The sequence below is a fragment of the Mytilus trossulus genome, chromosome 8 (assembly GCF_036588685.1).
Source record: "Mytilus trossulus isolate FHL-02 chromosome 8, PNRI_Mtr1.1.1.hap1, whole genome shotgun sequence".
Classification (NCBI taxonomy): Eukaryota; Metazoa; Mollusca; class Bivalvia; order Mytilida; family Mytilidae; genus Mytilus; species Mytilus trossulus.
The window spans coordinates 76509023-76520851 of NC_086380.1; the positions used below are offsets into that span (position 1 = coordinate 76509023).

Consider the following 11829-nt stretch of genomic DNA (forward strand, 5'->3'; position numbering starts at 1 on the left):
CAAAGATACCAGGCTTACAATTTTGTAAAATAACGTGAATTAAATTACCGCATTTTTCGTTTCCTACTATAATCCAAAACAATATGATATAAAGTATTTGTCCAAATTAAAAAAAATCAATTTCAATAACTAAATTATTAAATATTGAATATTTTAACAACATTAACGAAATTTATAAAAAAAGTCTACTTCTTCTATAAAGAGCCCAGACCTTCGTGTTTCATTTTATTTAAATGCATAATTTGTTTCAAAGTTTTCCATTAGTCGCATATAAAAATGTTTAAACTTGTTTTATTTTCATCGATACACTTCTGAGAGAATATTGTGACAGTTTCCAAGCTTCCCAGTATATCCCGTCATTCGCAAGCACTCCACCGTTGTAATACTTCCCATTTAGGTTGCCTTCAGTACACCAATTAAACCACCAGCCAGCGTGTTCTGTCTCTGCACAATTTATATAGGGGGATCCATCATTGTCCTGATCCCATGTTGTGAACCCATATCCATTTGGTTGATATACTGCAGATGGTGCAGTAAGGCTATCTCCTGAAATAAAGTAAATAACTTTACAGATAATGCGCTCTTTTCTAAATCTTACGAAACGCTTTAACAAAAGTTTTTGAGAGGCCTTTTTTTTTTTTTTTTTTAAATTAGATCAACACCAATCGTTAGACTTTTAACACTGAGTTTATGACTTCGAACACGTTATGGTCCAATGCGGTGTTCTCTGATCGAAGTTGAAAAAAATTGGTAGTTTATTTTCTCTGCCGGATGACGATGCTTTTTGCGGACATTCTGGCATCCAATTATACAAATTGTCCATCGTTATATATCCGAGATTGTTTAAATAGGCGTTAAACTCAGACACTTAAACATTGCATACGGTCACTAATATATCTGGAGAGTTTCTACTAAATAATTTATATATCAATTTTGCTTTGTTTGGTAAACAATACCAGAAGGGGAGTTATCCTAAAAGGAAAGTGTACGGACGATGACGACGACGACGACGATGACGACGACAATAACAAACGTCAAATGATGACAATCAATGAAATGTCTTTTCAGATAGAAATAGAGACGTAAGCAGAGTATGCAAACAGTAAAAAACACATTTTGAATTCCATTGTTAACATTAGAATTAATCCGAATAAACCAAATTTCAAACTTACACTTGTTATGTCGGTCGTTTAAGATAAGGGAATTTTACAAGTTGAGAAGCTACATACATGTAATTTTCTATGATGAGTTTATTTCAAACATAATCATGTCAATTTTGCACCAAGGTCAAACTATACACTTGGTTTATAGGCATCCTTATTTTCTCAATTAGTTGATAATTCATTGCTTCAAATACGATTCAACGGTATATATAATTCTTACTTTTAGTCACACTTAATTTTACTTTTCGACCCATAATAATTTGAAAAAAAAATTATATTACAGACGATACATTAAACATGCAGGATATTTTAATAAACATTTTTGATATAAAAAAGCCTTAACAGAATCTTATTCCACTAGGTCACATAATAAGGTACGCAGCAAAATTGTTCCCTGTGAGTTTTTCTTGTAACTCTTATACTTTTATAATACTCTTATGTTTAAAACCCAGTTTGCCAATTTAATCAACAATCAGTAACCTTGATGTTAAATTATTATGAATAAATGTAACAATATAATAAGTAAAGTTTATCAATAATATAATCTTTCATGCTAATCAAAAGTAACATGGTTCAATTATTCTAACTATGTACACACAATGTGTACGGTTTATTTAAATATTTAATATGACTTACATTAAAAAAAAATACTCTTGAAAAGACCAATAAACGATATAACAATTATACAGTAAAACTTCGCAGCCAGAAATTATAAAAACATATCATCTTTATTTAAAACAAATCGCACTCGCTGTTGTCACCTTTAGGGTTTGTGTTTGTTACCTTGGATTTTCTTGTAACCGATTAATGAGATTATTTAACATCAGTGAACTATAGCTGTATTGGAGTTATGTCAGAGATTAATTTGCAAACAGAACTTCCTCGTCGTTTTCTCCTCGCGCTGTTTTATTTCAAAGTTTGAAAATTCCAAAAAAAAATCAAATAAAACGCAAAATAAATTCCAGAATCTGAGTACGCAAGACATGAGTTTTTTTTATGATGTGTATAAGGTTTAATATCATTTAACCGAGCTCTTTATTTCTCACTACAAATGAGTATTTATAAACCTGGCTCTGTGACATAAAAGCTAGTTCTGTCTTTTATAATTTAGCTTACAATTATGTTTTACAGATAAATGTTTTATCTATATAGTTGTGTTTAAAAATTTATATATACATGTCTTATTCGACGTCGTAAAAAAATTGTACAGACAACATATTTGGACTGATGATTGAAATGATCAAGTATTACATTTGCTGAAATTGAGGGGCTCCTAATGCAGATATAAATGTAAAAACTAGTACAAAAATCCTTTGTTGTTTGCTTACTCTGGTATGCGATATGTTTTGACTATGAGGTTTTTAAAAGAAACTAAGTATAACACAAATGCCAAACTCCAAAGCAAATTCAAAAAAGAGCGAAGTCCAATACAGCTGACACAATCAAACGCTATCAATGAAAGGAACGAGTGAATCAACGCTTTGAATCCGTTTGGTTTGTTGAAGTAAAAGGATATCACGATGTGACCTGATCAAAACAAACGCCAAAAGAAAGACATAATTTCAATATTTACCAGCAGTTCCATTGTAATTTTCAATAGTGAGAACGTAGTTTGTAGCTTCATTGCCTACAACAAACGTATCGTATTCAGCATACTGCGTCTCACCGTTCCAGTCTTCTAGATCCACTCGTAGTTTGTAGTTCCCTGTACATATGATCTTATGTAAATTGTCATTCCCTGTAAATACAAAACATTTACTAGTATACTCTGCCTCATCATATCTACCGTTTCTATAGCATACACATGCACACGAATAGTGCTGACCGATGTTCCAATCTTATTAATTAACTTATAATGAAAGTAAATAAACAAGGGAATCACAATGGCTTAAAACGGAGCAAGATCGGTTGCACAAATGTCAAAAACATGCAAAATAAGAACAGCATTAGTGCACAGAACTCTAGGGAAATTTATGAGTTATTTTTTTCATGTTTAAAAAAGAGAACTAGTACCACAATTGGCTTATAATCAAAATCAAAAAAAAGTATAGTATTTCTTTTTTGAATATAAAGATGTTTCAATTGATTGATTGATTGTTGGTTGCTTAACGTTCAGTGGCAAATATTTCATGCATATTCAGGACGAGAACAAGGTCATAATGAATACAATAGGTAGATTGATACAATAGAGGCCATCTGGGATGATGTTTCAAAGACAAAAAGATAATTCAACAGATTTCTGCAGGATGAAAGCTTTTAACAGGGATATAAACAGGGATTTGAAGTATGAATTCGGACTCATGTAGGATTATATTTCTATATGAAACTATAAATTGTATAGTGTATACTAAAAGAGACGCATACAATACAATATATACAATACAAAGTTTTTTATTGTCAATTATGACGCCCAATAATTTGAGCAGTTAAATTAAATTCAATTTCATACAAGTGATCAATATTGATTACATTGATTATTTAACAATTAAACAAAGTCAAGTCTTTTTCACCCAAATAATATCTGTAAAAAAGATGAATATATATATATATATATATAGTTTTACAATATAATATAGATGGACAAACTACCGATGACTAAACTGTATCTAGAATTGATTTTCTCTCTTTGAATAAAGTACACAATAATAAACTTACTTTTTTAATTATGACATTAACCATATTAATTTTGATTTATTTGTGAGGCTTTTAAAGTTTTTGTTGACCTTATTTAAGTAATCTATATATTCAGATCTTTTATTTTCTAAAACAGGACACTGAAGAAGAAAATGAATTTCATCTTCAACTTCAGTGTAAGCATATGAAAAATGTTTATGTTTTGTAGAAAATACCGTATACTAGTTATATACTTGTTCTGGATAAAGTTCAAATTAGGTATTAGATTATTCACACGCAAACCAATCATGATTAATGGTTTATATTGATCAAAGTATTATGAAAATGGCTACGCAAAAAATCAAATGATTTGATTAAAGATAATGTCTTAAGGTGACATGAGTGTCTTTCGCCATCTTAGATTGTAAAAAACAAAGAACCTTAGGTCCAGATTTTCAATCAAGTTACCAAAATTTGATGCACGAATGCATATATTCAATGTGAATTTTCATTTAAAAGAACCAAGTTATAAGAATATAACTTATAAATATTAGTATTTTTACAAGTGCAGATTATTTGTTATTGTTTTTAAATGTTTTTAAATAGACATTTTTAGGGAAGGTAACTCTACAATAGTGAATTTTCTGAAGGTATCTACATGGATTTTTTCTATTTTGTATTTTAGCCAGAAAAAAACGGACGATGACCCTATCTTTTCTTTGGATATTCCCAAAGCATTGCATTGAAGCTATCTTTTTCTTATTTATTCTACAATTCTATCATTTTGTTCAAATTAAGTTTCTAATAACAAAATGGTGTTTTTCCTGTATAATCCATATAAAATGTGTCATTTTGTCACACCCTGTAACTTGAGAAAATGCACGGTGTCTTATCCTTTGTATTATATTTGTGAACATATATCAATAGATACTACGTTTTTGCAAAGTATGAACAAATTCTATCACTTTTATTGTAGACTCCCATACCCCCATTGATTAAATTTATGCAACTATGTATGGTCTCGACGCAATACCTTTTTCACTTTCAACACAAAACCTTTCCGCCTTAAACGCAGAACCTTTTTACTTTAAACACACAACTTATTCACTTTAAACGCAAAACCTTTTCACTTTCAACGCAAAACCTTTTCACTTTCAATTCGAAACCTTTTCACTGATAACGCAAAACATTTCACTTTCAGTGCAAAACTTTTTCACTTTCAACGCAATTGTTTTAACATTTGAATGCTCTAAACTATTGTAAGGTGTTTCAATATGTGACATTATTTTTCTAATAAACTTATAGTCGTAATTTTCTTTTTCAAACATTAAAGTAACATACATTTTTGGTAGTATACACAGGTAAATTTCACTAACATGGGTTCATTGTAATTTAGATTCATGTGAATGTAATGTGAAAATTCACACGAATTTCACATCAAACGAGCTTATACGTGAAATTTACGTGAGCTGATTTCACAAGAGCTTTACGTGAATCTGATATGAAAGTGAATTTCACATGATTTTTCACATGAAATTCACACGAATTTTCTAATTTAAGTTATTCAAATAACATCTTAATCTTCTAATATGATTAAAAAACCATTTATGATTTTTGTAAAAGGAGATTCATGTGATTATTCTTAAGATTGATTCACCTAAAAGCTCGTTTGTGGTTAACTTCATGTTAAATTTTAAAATGTACATGATGTACGCGAACAAAAGTTGCCTGTGTAAATATTTTTGTTTAACCATATGAAATTTAAATGCAATAATGCTTTCAATTCATTCCAAAAAAGGTTTTCCTTAAACATTTTGATATCTATCATTTTCTATAAGAGTTCTTACAATTTTCTCTTTATTGTAAAATATAAGTTTTATTTTTTTCTAGTTTAGTTTAAACATTGGCTTATCTATTTATACTGATGAACTAAAATGTCTACCTCGGCAACTATTTATAAAAGTTTTTGTTGACTGTTTAAAGCGTACCGTAAACCACACAATATGAACATTGATTTTCTAAATCAACACACCGGAAATTGTACTTGAATTCCTGTCAGGTTTTTTGAAATAGACCTTATCGCTATTTGTAAATCTACGACGCTTGACCAGTGAAATTTCGCCACTTGAACTATTGACGTCATACAAAATTACGTTGCCATTGTGACGGCACCTATGTGGTGTTCAGTTATGGCAGACAACAAGCGATAAGTATACATACCCAACCAATATTCCGAATTCAAACTCCCAAATCCCTGTTTATATTCCTGCCAAGTCCTGTAAAAATCTGTTGAACCATCTATTCTTCTTTGAAACACCTTTATATTTCAATTTTTAAAAACAGTTCTCAAAATTAAATCGAATATATATTGTAAATATTATGTAACTTGTTTTATAAGTTGCTTACCAAAGTTGTTTAATGCTGTATCAAATGAAAGATTGATTAAACTGATGGAAAATACTTAATTTGGCTTTAGAAAAAAATCACAGAACCTCTGATAGTATATTTGTGCTTAAGTCTTTAATAAACAAATACTTACACAAAAACAAAAATAAGATATATGCCTGCTTTGTAGATTTAAAAAGACCTTTGATTCTGTCTGGAGAAAAGCTTTACTTTATAAACTGTATAAGGCAGGAGCAGGGAAAAATATTTAATATTATCAAAGGACAGTATAAAGGAAACAAAATCTGCCTTCAAGCATCTAGAGTGGCATTCAGAATATTTTGAGGTCACATAAGGGGTTACACAAGGGGAGTCATTGAGTCCTACTTTATTTAATGTATTAATAAATGATTTAGAGGCAAAATTTGTAAATGAAAATAGCTGTCCATTATAATTAATTGATACTTAAATAGGATCTTTACAATTTGCTGATGGCCTTTTAATATTAACTGAAAGTAAAGAAGGCCTACAAAATAGTCTGAACAACTTAAAAAAAAAGTATTTCGAAAAATGGCAATTTACTTTAAATATTAATAAAACTAAAACAATGATTTTGCAGCAAAATAATAAAAAAGTGGAAACATCTTTTACAAAATATAAAAATGAAAATTTGTCAAATGTCTCTGAGTATTCATTTCTTTGAATTCTTGTGAAATCAAATGGAAACTTATTGCATAGGTCTGAGAGCTTGTAAATAAAGCAAGGAAAGTGATGTTTGCCATACATTTTTTTACTGGTTCCTTAAATTATCTGCCAGTTAAAGTGGTTTGCAGTCTTTTTGATTCTATAACTAAACCAATAGCCATTTATAATTCAGAAATTACTTATATGGATACTTATGTTTCAAAATTTAGAGCAGAACAACGTGCAAATATTTCCAAAACAAATATAGACCCCCTTAATTTTACTGTTAAATCAAGTTTAGAAAAATTACATTTGTCTTTCTGTAAATATATGCTCGGAACACAAAAATCTTTATCAAACATAGCTGTGAAAACAGAGCTAGGGAAATACCCACTAGAGATGCATCTAAAAACTCAAAGTATACTTTACTTATCAAGATTACTAGATTCTGAAATTAAACCATATTAAACGAATCTTTTTTACTTTCTGAAAATTAGATTATTTATGTCCTGGTTTACATATGTTAACATATATGTGAAAAATATTTTGAAAGAGGTAAACATGGACGTATCCATTTTTGAGGGAAACAAAAGAAAAAATACTCAAAGTTGATACAAAAAAAAACTTGGAACATCAATTCTTAGATTTCTGCACAAATATATTTGAGCACAAATTTGAAAAAAAGAAAAAAAAAGTAAGTTGTATTTTTATAAAAGTTTAAAGCAAAATTTAGAAATGAAAAACTACTTAAACTGTAAATCTTTTGAAAAGAGAAGTAACATAACAAAAATGAGAAATAGCGATCCTGATTTAATGATAGAAAAAGGAATACATATAAATACCTAGAGTAAAAAGACTTTGCACATCCTGTAATACAATGGAGGATGAAGCCCATTTTATTTTATATTGCAAAAAAAATATGCTAAACTAAGAGATAACTTTATAGGAAATGTTGTTACACATATGCCAGATTTTATGTCCTGGCAAGCAAATGAAAAAAAAATAAGTATCTTCTTGGTCCATCAACCTCAAACGAAGTAGAAAGCTTAGGGTCTTATTTTAAACAGGCATTAGAACTGAGGACAGGGGACTTGATTTATTTATAAAATATATTTATATATCATATAGATAGATTGTTTTGCTTTTTTGCTTTTTTTGTTTTCATGGTTTTGTTTGTTAAGGTTTGTGACCCCTTCTGTAGTCACTTTTGTACAAACTTTTCAACTTCAATTGTATCAAAACTACAGATATAATGAATAATAGGGATAGACCATTTTGTACATTTTTCAAGGGGAAACTTGATGCAAAGCATTTTTTTCTACTGTTTCGTTGAATTTAATAGAAAAAGAGAACTTTGTGGCAAATAAATCAAGATTTGTATAGAGTAGCCACTGCCGTTATCCTTGTACTCTCATATTTGGCAATTTGGTGACTGATAGATTAAGGACTATTGCATGCAGTGAATGCAGTGATTTCCTTCAAAAAAGTTTATAAATGTAGTTATTGGTTAGAACAAATATAAATATGGGCAAAATCAGGTAAACCTTATAGGGTGCGCTCGACTTGAGTGACTCAGCACGAGGTGTTTTGGAATTACAGATTTTGGTAAAAAAAAAAAAACCACTAGCACATCATAAAAAATCAAGTGAGTAATTGGTGTTTCAAATTTTATAACAAAAATATCTGTATTAAAGGCTTAGGATTTTCTATAAAAAAATTGATTTATTTTCAACAAAGTTCTCTTTTTCTATTAAATGCAATGCACCAGTAAAAAAAAATTGCATCAAGTTTCCCCTCGGAATATGTACAAAATGGCCTATTTCTACCATTCATTGTAATTTAATTTTTCATTACTTCTTGCAGGTCTAAATATATTTTTTCTAATATTGATTTTGCTATATTTTTCTATAAACAAACTTTATCTTATACATAATAGAAAATTAGAATAATAGAAAATCGGGTTACCGTTCATTTACACTCACAATCTGCCTTTCAAAGAAGCATACATTTTTATAAAGGTACTTTAGTAAAAATGAGTTAAAAAGATACTACAATTTAATGCCAAAAAATGACATTTTTGCATCAAAGGGAGATAATTTGGAGCCTTTTTAATGAGATATATATATATTTTAAACGTACTATGGGGCCAACACGAATTGATTTTTTTCTTAATTATGAATGCTTTGTACCAAATGATAAAGTAACAACTAATAAAGGTCATAACTAAAAATTGTAATGAAAAAAAAATGTTTTTTTTTTTTAAATTTTTATACCCTCGAGCCTCCTTCACATGACGCATGAGATTTGAATAAAGGATATATATATATATATATATATATTAGACTCGTTTATATATATATATATATATATATATAAGTACGTCTGAGTCAGTGACAACCCTACAACAGATGTATCCATCGGATCGCCATCAATGATGGTGATACATGGCTGTGTACATAATGTATAGACAACTCGTCTAAACATCAACCCAACAATGTTAGATCTGTAAATTTGCCTTCGCAAATTTTTGGTTCTTCCCTGGCCGGGATTCGAACCCATGCTGCTGTGATATCGTGACACCAAATCGCCTGCACTGATCTAACATTGTTGGGTTGATGTTTAGACGAATTGTATATATGAGCCAGTCCATGCGAAAAGGTACAAAAACGAAAATTTTACGAAATTCTAAAAAGTGTGCATAATTATTGGTAGAAGACTTGTGATTTATAAAACACATTTATTTTTCCTCATATCATCAAGCTGTGGTCTACACGCACCTGCAAGTGCTGAGACCCCCCCCCCCCTTTAGTTTTATCAAGATTTTTAATGAATTATTTCATAAATTTCAATCATTTTCAAAGTAAGGTTTAAATGGCTTGATTTGCCAATTGATAATATTAGCCCCGGTAGCAGTGGGAATAAGGCTCTCGCTTAGGATGCTGAAATCGATGCAATCAAAACCGGGCAATGGTTCGAATCCCGTTCAACTGATGTTGATTTATATAATATTAAATAACTTAACTTATATAATATTAAATAACTTAACTTAACTTAAATAACTTAACTTAACTTAACTTAAATTTCAATTTCTAAAACACAAGATGACATAGTTTTTGTATTTTTCCTCATGATTTAATGTTGTCTTACTTTCTTTGAACCTGTAGAACTGAGTGAAATTATTGACTTTTGTCTCTGTATAGTATCGGTTTTTTTTTATAGTTTCTGGTCGGTAAAGCATTATTCGGGGGGGACAAATGATTTTACTCTTGTTCACATACAAAAAAATCAGATATTTCTACGTCTTTTTCTGTTTTAGTTGACAAATTCGGGATAGAATTCACAATTTTATGAATGTTTACATTAATGTTACTTTTTTCGGATAAAATCGTTTTTCAAAAATACTATAACAAACTTTGATAACGTGTCCTGCAAAGTTTACCAAAAGGACTTTTTGTACCTTTTCGCATGGACTGGCTCATATATATAATATATATATATATATATATAATTTCTAAAATGAAGGAACTTAATACAGAGACATCAAAATTTATATTGAAAAATTACCCTACCAGTCATTTTTAACGCAATTTCCGTGTTTTCGTAACGACATGAAGTATGTAGTGCTGAAAAATGTTACATATTGTAGAAACATTGAACTAAACTGACATTTGGTCTGATTAAAACTGTTAAATTATGCAAATAATGAACTAAACTGACATTTGGTCTGATTTAAACTGTTACATATGGTAGAAACATTAGACTAAACTGACATTTGGTCTGATTAAAACTGTTACAAATTATAGAAACATTGGACTAAACTGACATTTGGTCTGATTAAAACTGTTAAATTATGCAAATAATGAACTAAACTGACATTTGGTCTGATTTAAACTGTTACATATGGTAGAAACATTAGACTAAACTGACATTTGGTCTGATTAAAACTGTTACAAATTATAGAAACATTGGACTAAACTGACATTTGGTCTGATTAAAACTTTAAAATAATGGAACAAATACTAACCCTTCTTTAAACTTTTCTTTCAAAAATATTATAGATTTCTTCAATTATTTAAAAAAAATATGTTTGTGAGTGCAAAGACGCATGATGTTATAATCGCTATCTTTAATACAGAGACATAAGTTGTGATGTCACTGACAAGTTAACGTAAAATTTATATTAACAAATTACCATATGAATGTCCATTTTTTAAATTTGTAGTTGCAAAACAAATAAATGTTTATGTATTACTCAGTTGCTGTTCCATTGGTATATACAAGTTATTTAAAAGCACTATAAACATTGTTATTCACAATTTTGTTCTTAAAGTTATAAACTTAAAATGTATTACCGTCCATTGACCAGAACCTGTCATTTCGCAGTATACATCTAGAGGTTGATTGTCAACATATATTGTGTAAACACCACTAGAGCTTCCAACAGTAACACCACTACAGTCGCGTAGTCCGTTGCTTGTTGGTGTTTGGCTTGTTAGTTTCCCAATAGCTGTGCCATAGGTTGTTGTTCGTTCGCTTGTTGTTCCAATGATGGTGGTCCTTTGGCTCGTCATGTTAAGTCCGTTGCTTGTTAGATTTTGACTTGTTAGTTCCTCCATTGTTGTTCGTTTGCTTGTTGTGATACTGAGCGTGGCTCTCTCACTCGTCATGCTCGTCATGTCAACTTTTGTTGTGATTTCAGAGACTGTTGTTTCGTTGTTTTCAGTTTCATCTATGATATAAAAAAGAACGTTTAATCCGTTAACATATTCTTGCAGTATAAACTCCTAATAAGGTAAAAACTCATACTCAGAGACAGTTTATATGGTCTACAGGTCCAATGCCTCTGTCCGGAGTGAGTTTTTGAATAGCAGTTTGTTCATTGGATTAAAATGAGGTGCGCTGTTCAGTGAGTAATTTCGAAAACCTTCATTATTCCGAAAGATTTTTGAAAATGGTTCTCGAATTATCGTATCATATGAATATA

General features: G+C 29.8%; 1 protein-coding gene across 1 annotated transcript; it reads right to left on the minus strand.

The window, feature by feature from the left end:
* Window positions 1-280: 280 nt before the first annotated feature.
* On the minus strand, window positions 281-11512 carry LOC134728023 (ficolin-1-like). Its single transcript, XM_063592422.1, has 4 exons — window positions 11198-11512; window positions 5997-6093; window positions 2737-2901; window positions 281-546 (listed from the first exon to the last, which is right to left on the minus strand). The coding sequence occupies exons 1-4, from the start codon at window positions 11510-11512 to the stop codon at window positions 281-283; spliced, it is 843 nt and encodes a 280-aa protein (XP_063448492.1).
* Window positions 11513-11829: the final 317 nt, after the last annotated feature.

Bases quoted from the DNA above. Each gene is read 5' to 3' on its own strand.
- LOC134728023 (XM_063592422.1), bottom strand. From the start codon at position 11,512: ATGACGAGTGAGAGAGCCACGCTCAGTATCACAACAAGCAAACGAACA. The intron at 2,902-5,996 runs GTATGTATACTT...TTGTATTTACAG, and splicing joins GAATTCGGAATATTGGTTGG to GGAATGACAATTTACATAAG. The intron at 547-2,736 runs GTAAATATTGAA...ACTTTATTTCAG, and splicing joins AAATTACAATGGAACTGCTG to GAGATAGCCTTACTGCACCA.